Source organism: Melospiza georgiana, chromosome 3, assembly GCF_028018845.1.
Source record: "Melospiza georgiana isolate bMelGeo1 chromosome 3, bMelGeo1.pri, whole genome shotgun sequence".
NCBI classification, from domain to species: Eukaryota; Metazoa; Chordata; class Aves; order Passeriformes; family Passerellidae; genus Melospiza; species Melospiza georgiana.
The window spans coordinates 33,762,178-33,779,163 of NC_080432.1; the positions used below are offsets into that span (position 1 = coordinate 33,762,178).

The window sequence follows — 16,986 nt, forward strand, 5'->3', positions numbered from 1 at the left end:
GTAGGGAAGATGCCAATCAAAATCCCAGAATTCTGGCTATGAATTTATTTTAGGTTTAGGATTTTTTTTTTATGTGGAATTAGTCATGTTTGTTCGTCTTTGGTAGTTATGCAAAAAATTTATGTAAAATCTGAATGTAAATAGATTATCAATATAAATTTTGCAGTGCATTCTCTCCTTTTTTAGTGGACTCATAGTCTTAATTTGAAAGTCCAGTTAAAACTGAAATTCTGCTGGGTTGATAGATTTAGGATATATGGCCAAGTTTCCTATTGCTCTAACTGCAAGTTAACCTATTTTCAAGAAATATGCAAATATCATCACTGAGAGAGCACTAGTCCCCACAAAAATTTGGCACAAGGTAGAGGTGTTTATTACACTTCCACTCTTTGTGGATAGCTGAGAAGAAGATCACAGAGCAATCTAAAAGGAAAGCCACAGGCTGGAGAGAATAATAAAGAGATATCAATCCACCACACCACACCATCTCTGACACAATGGCATGACAAGTGGAAAATAACTTAACTCTGTAAAATAGGGAAAAGGCAGTAAAAAATGAATTGTGTTACAGTTTCTAAAACCTGCCTCAATTCAAGAAACAAATGCTCCTGAGCAGTGCCAAGGTGTACGATTTTCACATAAATCTCACATGTCAGCAAATGGGAAACATGTAAAACCCTAAGAAACAGTGTCAGAAAATACCAGATTTGTTAAGACCATTGAGATCACTGATTTAAGAAGGTCCCATCACCAATCCCAAAGGCCTTCCTCATAGGATCCATCCTCAGTGCCATGTGTTTTGATTTTCTCCAATAAAAATATTCCCAGAAAACATAGTGATATTTCCTATAAGTGATGCACCATTTTTCTGCATATAAACATAATTAGAGGTATTTTCTTCAGTGGTCAGTTCCTTTCTTTTCTCCAGGTTTAACTAAGTTAAGGCTTCAAGGAAGAACATTTGAATGAGTTCCCTTTGAAAATACAGGCAAGATCTTACTCCTGGTATGTCACTTTAGAGTAATGCAATAAAATGTGCTTTCTTGTTCAGATTTATCTCCATGTTTTTGTCCCATTCTTCTGAATATATGTGGTGCAGATTAAAATCAGTAGAAAAAAACTTGAACATCTGAAAATGGATCCAAATTTGACCTCAGGGTCAAAATACTTTCTGGAGCAAATGAACACATTGCAGGAGGTTCTGATCCAAAGTAAAGGTTCTAAGGTCAAGAAGAGGGAAAGAAGAAAGGAAGAAACAGGTTTATTTTCTTTAAATATAGTCCTAGCTACAATTTTGGATCTTGAGTAATGTGGAGATGCAGTGATGGGCAGAATCTGAATGTGGAAAACTGAACCACGTAGAGATTTTATTTGCTAACAGCTCTCCAGACCTTAACTTTTTATGTATTTATACTCATGGATTGCCCATGTAGGGCAGGATAAAAGAGTGATTAAGGAATTTTGACTCTTAGCTTGTATTAGCCATTAAGCAATGCAATGTCATTGGTTTGAGTTACACTGTGCTGTGCAAAGCACACACAGCCTTTAGTGATCATTCTCTGAAGAGTTCCTGCTGGAGAAAGAAAAGTGTACTCACTGCAGGCCATCATGGATCTTGTCATCTCCTTTTCCTTTAAACCTGTGTCTGTTTTCCTGATCACAGTGTGACAACAATGACATTGTTTTCATAAGCAATTCACAGAACCCAGGGACTGAACTGTACAAATTGTACACACCCTTCCTGGTCAAGTTGCTCAAAACCTGTCCTAGGGAAGAGTATTACATACCTTTGTTCATTTTGAGGGTGCTAGTTACAAATATCTTGAAATACTCTTCTAGGTTTCTGGCCTTGTTTCATTAAGTTATTTTATACATAACCTGTTACCTTTTTACTCAGTAAATTCTGCTCTTGAGTCTTAGTGTCTTTTAAATTGGGTGTCACATTCTCTAGGAATGTATAGTGATATGTTTAAAAGAGTGAATGAGTTCAATGTATGTGTTTAAATGGAAGGAAGAGAACTTTGGGACATAGAGCAGAAAACTTTGAAAGGAACACAGTATTTGGAAAAAAATACCAAGTCAATGAAACTCTTTGCTCTTGTCACCCTTAGAAGTAGCTCTGGAGAAATGTGCCGGCTTCAGTAGAGCTATAATAGATTTGTAATGCATTGAGTGGGAAGACTTGGTCTCCTGTTTGGTAAATATTCTTTTCATGGCTCCTAGGAAAACAAAATATGTGTGTGTTTAGCATTGCTCTTGGTGAATATTCCCATTGACATCTGCATTCAGGAGGAGGGTAGGTATGTATCAATTTAAATAGACTGTGCTTATCAGGAATTACTCACTTAGAACTATTTTAATTTGTTTTTTAATTCTGCATCTGTTAAAATTCTATGTAAAAATAATTTATGAGGAAATTTTATGCTTTATTTCCTCTTTTAAATAATGCTCATGTAATTATGTCGCCCAATTACTTGTATTAACATACCCTTGTACACTGTATGGGTTTTCTTCATAGCAGTTGCCATTACAATTTAAAGAAAAATATTCTCCTCAGACAAGCATCTTTTATATAAAGGCATTTTTAACACGCACAAATTGTTTCTTGTGTAAAAGAATAATTCTTGTGACAAAAATTTTTGACCTTTTTTCTCTTTCTTTTTGTTTTGTTCATTTAGACTGGCTAAAATTACATACATATTCATGTATTTTAATAAGAACAAAGCATTACTCTTGGATATTTTCCATAAATTTGTTCTCATAAGCAATTTGATAGACATCTACTATAAGTGTAATGAGGGAAGTTTACAGTAAATCAGTCTGCCTGGTTTGGAAAACTAGAATTTATTAACCCATTTCCCAAAGGCCCAGTGTTACCTATGAAATTAGAGGAAAATTGTCACAGTTTCTGTTTTAGAGCAGGGGCACTTTATAATAAGACTATATAGTCTAATTGTTTAAAAATTTATTGTGTTTTATTGAAATGAAATCAGTTTACCTCATACTATTAATTGTTTGTAAGATTAGAGGCAGTCAAAAGGTCTGGGGAATGCTGAGCACTTTTGCAGTTCTGTTTTTGAGCTGGGATTTTCTGCACAGGCTCTGTTCCACTCCTGTTGCTAACCACGAAAGGGCTGTCAATATGCTGGTTAACCAAGATGCTTCTGCATGGAAAGCTTCCAGCAGTGGCATCAGCGAAGTGGTGCCACTAATAAACCTTCATTAATTGCTCAAGTGGTACCTGAACGAGACTCAGAGGCCAGAAGCAGGGTAACCTGTCACTGCAGGGTGTCAGGCTGAGTGTCAGGCTGTGAGCCTGGCAGGGTGTGTGAGCTGGGGTATAAATCACTCACACTCAGGCCATCAATGAAGTGCTAAGCATGTTTGGGAGAATGCTTAAAATTCTAAATGAAGAGTTAGATGATGCTTTTTTCTCATTTATAGCCACAGAACCTTGTACCTTTTAACTCCCCCTGTGTCATTTTCTTTTCCATTGCTTTATGAAGAAGAAACACAAATATATGCACTTGTTATAGGAACTTCAAAATAATTAATCTTGTCTTCTTTTCACACTTTAACTGATATCACCAGATATTATGCTAAGATTTTTGTATATATGTATATACAGTAATATCTCAATCCTTTTTGTGTTAAGGGGAAAAAGTGAACATTAGAAGATTAACAAAATAGTATGCATCTTTTAATCCTGCCATGTTCCACCACATCTGATAGTTTTATATATTTTATATATCTACTCATGTAATTCAGTTGAACAACTGGAGTTTTATATATTTTATATATCTACTCATGTAATTCAGTTGAACAACTGGAGCCTTCTCTTGTAAAATTTAATAAATTAAAAAAATTATTCCCGGTTTTTCTCCTCACTTAACCTTAGCATCAGAACTTGATAAATTAATTTTGGTGGTTTTCTGCTCAGTCTCACTTTCAGATTCTCATGTATGCACAATTCTTTGATAGTAGTATTTGTGAAGAACAGGAGAAATGTTATATACAAACAAAGGAGAAGGCATAGTTTCAGTACTATGGAACATGTTGGGGCACATCTTTGTACTGTGGGTGGGATCTTGGTCCTCCACTAAAGGCCATTTGTAAAATCCATTCCTGGCAAGGCCATTTGGAATGTTATGTGCCGTCTACAGAAACCATAATATGTGGAGAGGACATATCTCCATTTTTGTTTCCATCTTTAAAAGCAATGCTACAGTACTAATAGGAAACAATTCCCCCACATTGACATTTTACGTAATTTTCTTTATTTTACTCTGCAGTGTCTCGATTTGATGCCCCTCTAGCCACTACATTTTCAAGTTTTTATTGTTGAACAGTCATTACTTTAACACACTGGAAATAATGAAACAGAAAAAATTTGTTCCATGTGAAGATTTTCAGGCAGAAGGAGCACTGAACAAGAAGGTGCTGTGATGTGCTATGTCAGTGCCTTCCAGTCCAAACATATTAACCCAGATCATTGGTTTTTTTCCCCTACCTAAATAACAGACAAACACTGTTCTTTCTAAAATAAGCAGCTGCTCAGACAAATGAGAATGGAAGTAGAAACCAGGAATTTCAGATATGCCCATCTGAACTATGTACCCATATAAGCCACTGTTGAACTTCACTCTTGCAGCAGCCAGAATTGTAAGGAACAGAAAGTTGCAGTACATGGACAGGAAGTGCAAAGTACAGAAAAGCCCTATCATTTGCCAAAGACATGTGAAGCTAGTAATATAAAATCTTTTATCTTGATGTTAGAATTATCTTGTAGTTGTACTGGAAGATTACTCTGGGAGTCCAAATGAAACCCTGCTGTGTAACTCCTATCTAGTCTTGAAAAACATGTGCAAACAGAATAACAATGCAGAAGGCAAAATGCTCATATTATGGCTGCAGAAAGCCAAAAAGTGGGAATATCTGCCGCATTTTCCAAGTCAAACCCATATTTTCATATGAAGTCTGTGCATAGGTTTAAAAGTACCCCCTTTTTAGCATCAGACTGGTGTATGTACTCATTAAATTACTTCAGATATTTTACATTCCCATTGCAGTCTTCCATATAAGTCAAATTGATATCTATACTTTAAAACTTACACTTATAAATAATGATAAGATATTATTAATGCTCCTAAAAATCTGTTAGCTGCAAACTGAAGCTGAAACATGGTGTGAGGTTCTTGGGAGCCATAAAATAGCATGCAGAAAGAAGACAGAGAGAAGTTCAGAATTCTGCTGTACCTTTTGAGGAAGCTTGAAGGATCAAGTCTGAAATGGATGCAGTTCCAGATATAATACTATTTAAAAGAATAAAGAAAAAGTAGGGGAGAATTGCACAGTGTTTCACCAAAAAAATACAGCTCATAATTACTTAATACGTACATGTGAGAAAGGTTGAGGAGATAGGGCTGTTATGGGTGTACTAAGAGAAAAGACAATGTCAGAATGATGCTTTCATGAACAAGCCTTGGAGAAATCCAGAATTCTGTGAGAAAATACATATTTTCACTGAGGCAGATTTAGGCTCAAGTGGCATTATAAAGCCATCTGAGCTGGAAAGGTAAGTCTCAGTTAATTTGCCAGATGAGTGCAATTTGGAAAGTAAATTCTGCTTGTCTTACTCTTGTACAGGTCATCACAGAATGGCTGCTCCTTGAGGAAGACAAGAAAGATTTTGTTCCTAGGAAGGAAAAAAAAAGTCTAATAATACAGAAAATAACCCCAGAGTTAGGGATCATATTTGTTAGGGTAAAAAAACTTAGTATTTCAGTGAATTTTACATCTGTTTTAAAGCTCGAGTGTGATGAGCCATCCTTTGGTTTTCTCTGATTCTGTTCCAGCAGAATGAAATCACTCCTGTAGGTAGAAACCCAAATTCTAAGTAGAATATTTCCTGGTCCCAGTAGAACTGATACTATTTTGTATAACTGTTTCAGCTTATGCTATTAAGAACTTTCCTTTGATTTCTGGATCACAGATTAATTCCAGAATCCTCCAAGTCACTGACTGAAATATTGCGAAACTGCACATCATTGTATCTGAAAAGGGTATTGAGATCTTGTTCATGCTGCTGGTACTTCACAGTCTGATTATTGTAACACATTTCATTTCAATCTTCCCTTCTGTCTTGAGAGTTGCCAGCAAATGGTCCAGAACTTCAGTCAGACTTCTTTTCTATTAGAGTTGTCACCAGAATGGCTCCTGAATTCTTTATAAGCTCTGGTGATGTGATCTAGAATAAAGGCCTGCTTTTGACCTTCAGGCATTGGCATGGCCTTGCTCAAACTTAGTTTTTGACCTTTGTGTCTCCTGAGGTTCTGTGCCCTCTCCTTGGATCACCAGCCAAGCTGCCTTTCCCAGGCTGGGCTTGTCACCTTTAAAGTAATGGTTGCAAGTGTATTGATGCAGTAATGACTTTACAGCCCAGCAAGCTCCACTTCATTAAATTGGTTGTAATTTGAACTCTGAAACAAGATAGCATCTTCTGTAATTATATTTAAATAAATTAAGGTTAGAACTGTGGTATTTAGTTAGTGATAGATTGCCTTTATTTATTCTTATACCTTGTCCCAGGACATTGTATGCATAATTAAAAAAATAAGGCATATACTCTCATATAGTATGGTTATGATATATAAGCACATTGACATGAAATTTAATGGTGCAATTAGCAACAGTATTTTCTGTGTTACTCATAAAAGCTGTTGCAGTATTTTACACTGCTTCCTAGTAATTAGTATATTAGTAATCCAGGTGATGGGGAGAGAAGTATTATGTAATGGTAACTGCTTCATTTCAGAAACACCACGGCTTAATGTATATTCAGCCTTAGTTCTGCATTCCTTTTCCTTTGCAGTTTACAAATATGCACATTTTGCTGCAACGCAGGCTCTTCCTCACTTTGGAAATGGGAAGGAAAAGAAATGCAAGCTGTATAACCTGTGTTTACTGGCCTGATTTCAGCCTCTTTTAAAAATCATCTTAAGTCTAGCATAATTCTACTGAAAATCTGGTAGTACAAAACCTGGAAAAGATCAATTTAGGCACTAGTAATGGAGTGCACAGAGTGTATCTCTTCCAAAAGAGAGACAGGTTTTTTCTAAGTTCTTAAGTGAAGTGTAAGAGATATTCTTTTGTAATATTTGAAAGCTAATCATTGGGTAACGGGTGTTGCATGTTTAATGCAACAGTGTAGCTGTCATGTTTTTCTTTTTTTTATTTTCTTCTTTCTTTCTGCACATTCACCTCTTCTTGAACAGAAATAAAAGGTTCAAGGCTTGTCAGCATCAGTTTATAGATAGCTGTTTAAAAATAATGAGGTATTGGGTATTGTAAGGCTCAGGGCTGTCTTGCCAGACTCATTTATTTCCATTCACCTTTTGTCAGAATTGCAGACAGAAGACATTCAATTAAAACTTGTCACCTGTTGCATGTGACCTAATTTGTATTTGTGACTGTCACAGATTAGGATACATATGGAGCCATTTAAAAATGTAAAGGAACAATAGGATTCTTAAACATTTTATGTCACATTTTCTTCATGTGAACATCTTTGTTTATGGACCATTCTTCAAGGGAAATCACTTGGGCTGAGAAATAATAGAATTTATTTACACGAAGTCTCATTTACATGGGAAAACGAAGGGGATTTTATTAACATTCTTTTGTGGTTTAATGCATAAATGGCAGTGCACAAAATTTCAGCATGTAGATGATTAGTTCATGCAAAGTTAATGTTCCTTTCAAGAGAGGTTGAGTACTGAGCTGTGTAAGTAATGCATTTATCAGTTCTTTTGTCAAATTGAAAAAAACAAACCACTGGGCTTTAGCCTCAAAGATGTGTTTATCAGTTCCTTTGCAAAAATCCAGCCTATCTCATCCTCTCCTCCCAGGACAAAAACGAAATTTCCAAAATACTGCTTACATTTGGTTGCCTTGAAGCTTTGTTTAGTATTAAACATTAGCAAAATCTGAAATATTAGTTTGAAGCATTTGTTTTGCAAAAACAGTATTATTCTCTTTTGTTTTTTCAACCTGAAACAATTTACTAAATATTTTAATTAGCCTGATTATTTGGGATTTTTTAATAATAAACTGTTTTTTACAAATTGTTGCAGAGGAACAGATAAATTAAACAACTAGTCACAGATTAAGTTAGATATTAAAATAATAAACACTTTTGTTTTTCAGTCAATTATCTGGGTCAGTTAATGAATTAATTGTTTTACAGGCACATCTTGAGAACAGCCAGTTTCATCCCACATTAACAATTACTTTTTGGTGCTAGTTGAATGCAAAGTAGGAGGATGAGTTTTAGACTTCCTATGCTACTCTAAATAATGTATTTAATTGTGGAGATGGCTATAGGAAGACAACACTGAAGCCATCCCCTGGTAATTGTTAATTCAACCATAGATCAGGAAAACTTTAATGTGAGTCATAGCTTCTATCTTCTTTGATGAATTAAGGCTCTGTTTTCAAAATTCTCTCTGCCTAGTAGACACATATTTTACATCTCTAGCTGAATTTTTACCTGCATAAGGTGTTGTCCAAATACTTTGTAAACTGATTGCAGAAGCTCTTTGGCATCTTTGTAATTCAGCACATAAAATAAGTATGCAGATCCAGAAAAAATGATAGCTGATATTATCTTATTTCTTCAGCTCTGTTACTTTTCTGCATGTTTCTACTGTGTTGAGAGAGATCTTTCATGGTTTAAAGTATTTTTTCCACTGCAAATCTCTCAGTCTGCAGGATTAATGCACTGGACTCTAACCCCAAATTATAGAGGTTGCTGAAGTGTCTAAAGAGTATCTAGATGAGGGTGCATTCTTAAATCTCAAAACATTCTGTCTCTGTTCATGGTGGAAAAATCAACTAGTTTTTCTGGCTTATGTAAATAAAAGCAAAATGGAGTTTATAATATTCACTGAAGTTTATTCAGCAATCTTAGAAATAATCACAGTAAGTTCAAGTGAACTGGAACACTCTATTAAGGCATTGTCCCAAAGGAGAAGCACACTGGAACCTGCCATTAAAATTATATTTGTGCTTTCCAGTTTTGTTGTTAATCTGGGGTTTTTTACCTCTACCACCAGTGTTCCTCTAGAGCTTTGCAAGATGCCGTTACGTGGGTATTCATTTTTACCTGTCTCACTGTTGAAGACAATGCTGGAAATCTTGCAGACATCTGTAGAAAATGGATTGTTAGCCAGTTACATATGTCAAAAAATGAGATAGGAATATTTTTCATACATTTAAAATGCTGTGTTAGAGGTGGAGCTTGCCAGGGTGGCATTGATGTAGAACATACCAGCTTGCCATGAGACTGTTATGTAGGGGAAACAGGAAGGGAGCAGAATGTGAAATTCCTGAGGGAAGTAAAAATTGCACATTTCAGTCTGATTTCAAACCTGTTGTTTACTAATTAAGTAATTTTTTTTTTCCTCAAAGAAAAAGCTCTGCAATTAAAGGGAGTGAACAATTTCTTCCAGGCAAACCTGGTGTTGGTAGAACTTGATTTGAAGGATTGGGCTAATGCCTTCCAATGTAACTTGTGGGTATAGAGCTCTGTGGAAAGGACAAGAATGTTTGTGGGTCAGGTGAACAAATGAACACTGGCAGCTTGTAGCCAAGGTGAGGAGGAGAAGATGGAGAAGAAAAATAGAGATGGTTGATAAAGGAGTAAATAGTGATGGATGATAAAAGGAGTAAATAATATGCTTTTAATATGGCTTGGATCTGTATGGAAAATGAGATGACATGGTTAAATAGTATTTTCGTAGTGAGGACCTGAATTGCAAAGTCAATAATATACTGGGTATGGGCAGTCCTGTTGGTTATGTAGCATCATCACAGTGGGTGTCTGTCCTGCATGAGGTCTTCAAGGCGGTATGAGGAAAGAACCACAGAACAGGAATAATAATTTACATTTATTGGCAAGGTAGAAACAGATGAGGAAATACAAAGAAAATAAGTTCAGATTTACCTGTGTTGTTTAGATTTAATAACCTGATGTGTAGCTCATTGGCACATCTGCTCTGGCCTTCAGTTGTTTCTGTGCAAGGCTGTGTGGACACATTTAGTGTAGAGTAAGTGCCCAAAGTGATTCTGTTGTGTGTTGTGTAGCATTTGATAGAAATCATGCTAAGATTATGTAAGGAACCAGGAGGCAGACTTTTTTGTAGAAGCTTATGTAGTGATTATATAAAAACATTTATTCCCTGAAGAATAGGTGGAGAATAACTTGTGTTTTATCAGTAAATTACTAATGTTGTAATTTATTTTAAAAAGTAGCTATTGCACTGAGTTACACAGTTTCCATCTCTCCCTATACTACAGCTCTACAGCCCAACCCTCATCTTCTGAGATTTTTAAGTCGTATCTAAATCTCTGACCACCCATCACTCCTGAACAAGCCAGTTCATGAGTTCTGCTTGTCCTGAGATGTAAAGTGAATGTGCTGCACTTAAACATTGAAAGTAACTGCTCTCTTAACCGGTGGCAAGCCTGTTCTTCCTATTTCTACCCTGTGGTCATCCCTGTTTTTCCCATTAGGGCTCTTGGTGTTGTTTCTCTGTTGAAGGCTTTTCAAATGAGCATTAGGAGTGGAGCTGTGTTCAGTGACATGAATGTTTTGACCCTGTTATAATACATATAGTGCAGTTCATTGGGAGATATTACATGATTTTTTATGGGTGGAGTGGGTATCTTTCTTTTCACTTCATGGTTGAGGACTGATTGGGTGGGTGAACTGAGATGCTGAAGATTTTGTGAAGCCACAATGCACAGCAGAGCTGAAGCAGAGGTCAACCTAATTTCTCTAGATGTCACAATATCCTCCTTAATAATCTGAATACAGACTGTGTGGAATTCAAACAGTTACGTCTGTGACTGATGTAAAGCTCCTCCTGCCCCAAATGAGGATCTTTGTGGACAAAATTACTTTTATTTCTTCCCTTTGCTATTCTAACAAAGGAGGCATCAGTTGCTACTGTCTTGATAAATAAAACTTTATGTAATAAATTCTCTCATGCAAGTTAAAGGAGTTACAGAGGAACATCCATGGATATACTTTGGAACCTCTGGATTTCAGTTTGCTACCTGCTAAACTCCACCGTTTTTATGGAATATCAGATGGGTATAGCTTGTTAAGCAGTGTCTTGCACTGTGTTTACTCCTATAAAGACCCTTGGGAAGTAAAATAAAAATAGGGTGTGTTAGAGTATCAGAAGTTAAATCCTAAGTATCTACTTTCTTATAGATACAGAAAAATATAAGTATAGGATATCTTACAGATAAAAGAAATATTAGGAGCCAAAATGATGATAAACTCTATCAATTTTAATGGGTGGATTATAAAGCTCTAATTTATTGGTGTTACATTATCAAAACTATTTTCACATTAAAATTTGAATTATCGACTTAGGTAATTTTATATTGTGCAATACAATTGCCCTCCAGTTATCTAGAAGTTATGGTTTTTTAAAATAAAGCTTTATTTATAGATAAAGCAATGTATATTAGGTGAGGGCATGGATCTAAGTAAAATTCTGCTATAGTGACATTTTTCTGTATTTCCTTCCATTGGGTATGTGAATGGCTTGAGTGTGTATCTCATCTAATGCAAAGGAGGTAAAAAAATTGTTCATCTTGGTAGATTTATATTATTTTAATTTAAGCTTCAGTTCCATTACTTTTTGATTAAACATACTTATGTCTGATGCTATCCATCTTTTATCACTATGAAATCTGTTCCCAAGCAGAAAGAAGGATGGCATCTGAATTATGCAGAAATCATTTTCTATCTATTTTTCTTCAAATGCTGGGCAGTCTTTTTCATAATCCCACCAATATTGCATGTGGCTTGTTCTAATCCTCTGCCTCTTTCTGAATATTCAACTATCAAACCTTGGTCTTCTGCTGTTTGTTTTTATGGCAATGTATTGTCCTGGATGTCATTTGCTCCAGCTGTAGCTCAAACTCCCAATTCAAGTGTGAAGAACACTGAGTTATTATTAGTTCTGAAAGGTTTGAGCTATCAGTTTTTATAGTGGTGGTCTTGTAGTTTGTGCATTTCTAAGTATAACTTTAAAGAATGAAAACTGAAATAACTGTACTCTGTTGATTGAATTAGCAAAAATTTTATCAAACAGCGTAGATCACAAATCAGTCACAAGTTACATAGTTAACTACCATAAATAAGATTTCATTCATAGTTATGCATTGACCTCTTGGGGTATGTGGTTCATTTGTGTTACTGTTTAAATCTTGTGATCCCCATAAATGCAACTGGAGACACACAATGAGAAATGTACTTCTTGGGTCTGATGGACTGACATACACTGTCTTCTGCAATAAGCCAGGTGAAATTTCACTGTGAAGTAGGGTTGATCATTACCTGCTTTCCTGATGAGCAAAAGCTATTGATCACTGTTGGATACAACTCACTGAATTATAGTTGCAGGTGATGGTTGTGTCCTCAAAGCAAGCATCTCCTTTCTGTTTAAGTAACCCAGGAAATACAGGCAAAAAAAAAAAAAAAAAAGCAATACCACCCTAACAATAGTTGGCCTTGGATTTCTGGCTAGTTGGCAAAACAGTTTTCCTTTACAAAACCCAGTCAATCCATTTTGTTTCTGAGAAGGAAAGAGGACTGACAGATGTTTCCTGGTTACTAGTCTGGGCTACCTGTGCAGGTTCAGAGGCAGCACTTAAACTTTGTGCTGTGTTCTTCTTGCTGTGCACATGAACTGTAACTTCTTTGTTGGTGGCTTCCCTTGCTGTCCAGAAGCCAGTTCTTGTGGTATGTTGTGTCTAAGGGAGAGACCAGAGGGAAGGGACATAGAAGAGTGGGGCACAATAATAGCAATAGAAAGTAGATATAGAGGGAGGAGAGCTAAAACAGACAATGAAAAGAAAAGTGAGAATGTGAGCTGCACTTTATTGCATCACTCACAGGGGCCTTTGGTACTTAATGTGTCCTTCCATTCTTGTGTTGTTAAATCCATGTCATCAAGGACAGATTTTGCACTTGGTATTACTTGTCCTGTTGTCCTGCATGTGTGCCAAGTTCTTCAACTTCCCTGTTATGTTACTGTTTGGTTTTAGCCACATTCCTCCGGGCTGTCTGGAAATCTGCCTCAGTGACTCAGAAAGAAATAAAAATATTTCCTTGTTTTGTAAGACCTACTGTCTTTGCACCCTTTCACCTTGTTTCATTTTGCCTATGAGAGCAGCTATAGCTTGTTTCAGGACAGTAAATTTCTATATATCCATACAAACCAGGCAGCAGAATGCTGTATTGAAGGAATGAACAGTATGGAGATAGAACACGAATGTTGAATTCATCATTGATGACATCTGAGTGCACAACTGTACAATTTCTTTCAAATCCTCATGAACAATTTCAGTCTTTAAGCCACATATGTATTCTTATTTTTCTAGGGTCACTTACTTTGTATCCTCTGGCCATGTTAATCCATCTTAATTTGATTTTGACTATCTACTACTGTATGCAGAACTCATTGTTTCTAAAGTTCAAATTCTCTGTACTTCTCTGCTCATAATGTTATGCTTCTATATCCATGGTGTTTATTACAGCCTTGAAATTCTGCTTCTGGCAAAGATGACTTAAGATTAGGCTCTTTCAAATGGAAACTAAACTTGCTAGCTGTTTTTAATAATATGTAAAAATGAATGAATGGTTTTAAATGAACAGGAAATTATGTTGTATACTTAGTCTTGCATGTGTGGAACTCTAAACTGCTTGCAAATACTTGTAATGCTGATTTCCCATGCTTTCTAAAATTAATCTTTTGAAATAAACATTCTTTTAATATAAATATTGGAAGGCAGGAAATAGAAGATTGCTACCTGAAAGGCATGCTCATAATGTATTTAATTACATGTTTGCTTGTGTTTCCAAACGTAGGTGTGCGCCTAGACCGAGTACGTGGGGGTCGCCAGAAGTACAAGCGCAGAATAGATGCAGAGAACAGCCCATACCTGAACCCTCAGCTAGTTCAGCCAGCAAAAAAGCCATGTGAGTACACCACATGCACAGCACTTCTCTCTCAGTACAGGCTATTGACTCCTAGCCCTGTTTGCTAAGCTCCTTCTGGGTTGAACACGGGTTTGGTCGGAAAATACTACCACGAAGACTATATAGATTTGGCTGCTAACAGGTTTTGTTTTAAATATGCTCATCTTTCTCAAGTGGAGTTGAACAAAGAGTGTTTTTACAGGTGGAAGTGCATAAAAGCATGGTTTATGCAGTGCAAATTTTACATTTACAGGTTATCTTTATTTTCAGTGGTACATAAAATGGTTCATACTGTGATCATTAGCTCATTGAAGCTTCTACTTTCAGATTTCACAAGAAAGTGATTTTTGTAGTTTTCACTAACTAAATGAGTTTGACTGCTCAACCTCCCAATGAAAATACATTAAGAGCCTCATTAATTTATACTTATAGATTAATACACTACCTAGCATTAGATTAAAACAGCAATATGCCACACTAATAACAAAGCAGAAAGTGGTAGTTTGGGCTCTAGTACCCTCATGGATTTTTTTGCTTTGTTTTGTTATGTTTTAATAATGTCCTTGATTGTATCTCTCCAGGCTGAAATTAAGAGAGAAAGAGATGATCATCTCACTGCTAAAATACAAGTTCCATCCTCTTTGCGATTAACTAAAAATAGTTAGGGGTTTTGCTTTGCAGCTTATATAAACTCAAGCAGTGACTGTACTAATTCCATGAAGTAAATTTAATAGCATTATAGCTGTAGTGCAAGAGGCTGGTGTATTACCCTGCAGAGACACACAGGCTCTGTATCAGGTGTTGTAAACTCTTCCAAATTCAAATGGGAATACACACATCCCTTTGCTCCTGCTGAGGAGGTTAATTTGCTCCTAACATGGATAAATAAGCCAGTGAAATAAGGAGGGCAAATTCCTTCTTGTCTCCCATTTGCCTCTGCCTCTAAGCCTCTGACAACACACATGTCAGGTTTTAGCCCCTCAAAAATACCTGGCTGGATGGAAAATGGAATCTGTTTCTGATGATGTTCCCCAGTAGGGGACAGTGCTGTGTACAATACGTTTGAGCATATGGGGATCTGGAGAGCAAATAAACAGTCTTTGAACTGTAAGTGAAAGGGCATTTTAGCTGTGTCAAAGAAAAAACAGCCAGTTTTACATAAAATTAAGGCTTAAGTGAACATATGGCATAGTTTCCTTTTGCCTTTCCAAAAAACATTATGCTGATTATATTCCTTCAATTGTCCAATCTGGCATCTTCTATTCAGCCTCCATAAGCTGTCCCACTGTTCTGTAAATACAATCTAGGGCTGCACTAAGCAGATTTTGCACATTATAATAAAAACTTTCTGATAATACAATAAAATTTAATAAACTCTAATGCTTAATTTCATTAGAGGTTTAGTTTTCCTGGGTGCACAGATTGTCAGTTTTTCATTTACTTGATATTGTCATTGAGTAGAAATGTTGATAGCCTAACATACCAAAAAAAGCCAAGACCAAACAGACAAAAAACACCCAATCCAACCCAAAAGCCCCAAGCCCTCAAGATATGAGCAGAGGTTAATGCAGTTGTACTGAAATACAAGAATCTCTGGGTGAACCCAAGATTTTTGCAATGTGGTGCATTACATTACCTATAAGGCAGTAACTGCACCGATTTCTGTAAGCTCCAGTTGTCTGAGATAAACTAACCTCCTCATAAATCATTACTCATTATCTGAGTGCCTCCCTCCGTTTTTCTTAGCTTGTCCAAGTACAAACAATTTTGTCATAAACATTTTTAAAACTTAATTTTCAAATCCTGGCAGATAAGTGTCCAGACTTGAAACAGTTGAATCGGTTTTGTGTGGAAGTAGCCTGGGAGATTTTCTGGACCCTGACTGATAGTTTGTGTGTAACAAAGGCCCAGGAATGAAAATTGGGTTCTATTGATTCTAATTAGGGAAACATTAAATAAGATTTACCTTGAAACAGTGCTCATGGCTATTCAATTTCCTGAGTGATGGAGTTTTCTGAGTACATTCAGAATTTTTCTATGTTCCGTGCTAATGCATGTGCCAATACATGTAGCTTTTTCCCCCTGTAAGGAAAGAGCAGGTGTTTGGAGGATCTTTTCTGCACCTACCTGACTGCAGAAATAAAAAGGATTTGAGATTTTGCAAATCCTGAGTCAAAATAGTCAATATTCCTAAATCATCTATGGAATGCCATTGGTGAGAAGCCTCATAGGTGAATAAAAGTTCTTCTTTGGCCATTTCTTCTGTTGCAGGGGAAAAAACCCCAGAACTTGGGGATGAGAGTGCTTCTTCATTCATTTCTCGTGGTTTAAAAAACCAAAAAGTAGAAGTCCTCAGCTGCATATGTTCAGATGTTAAGTAACTCTTTATTAATTTATCCTATTTTCCTAACCCATTAAAAATACTGGAATTTGGAAAGAAGTAATGTGTCTTTTCTCACTTACATGTTTTCCATGTGAAATTGAACAGGTTATAAAGAGACTGTTTAAAAAATAAAAAAAACCTGCAAAGGCTGTTTGCCAATATAAGTTTAAATTACCATCTGTCATTTGTAAATAAGAATAGAATTCCTCATTAATCAGTTTGATAATCAGTCAACTGTTGAGATCAAAAATTGCATCAGTTGGCATAGTTCCTACAGTTCATATAAAGCATGAATATGTCCCCTTGTAATAAAACAAGCTTGATGTGATGGTTTCCAGTTGGCTCTTGCACTTATTATATGAAGGACTAACATATATCACAACTTCTGACACACAAATTTGGAATAAGGCAAAAATTGTAGAGACAGTAGATCAGAGTCAAGGAGTCTGTGTCACTAAAGAGCAGTAAAGTATCAGAAATCTGAATCAAGTGAGCATTTTATGGAAAAATGTCATGGACTAGTAGGGATCCTTTCTGACACTGA

The 16,986-nt window shown here is 36.1% G+C and overlaps 1 protein-coding gene across 14 annotated transcripts in view; it reads left to right on the forward strand.

The window, feature by feature from the left end:
• ESRRG (estrogen related receptor gamma) overlaps positions 1-16,986 on the forward strand; it is a 372,206-nt gene that overhangs the window by 305,688 nt on the left and 49,532 nt on the right. For all 14 annotated transcript variants that reach the window (XM_058020265.1, XM_058020257.1, XM_058020256.1 and 11 more), the window contains one exon: positions 13,949-14,059. In XM_058020265.1, coding sequence (XP_057876248.1) covers positions 13,949-14,059 — 111 coding nt within the window. The remainder of the gene's footprint in view (positions 1-13,948; positions 14,060-16,986) is intronic.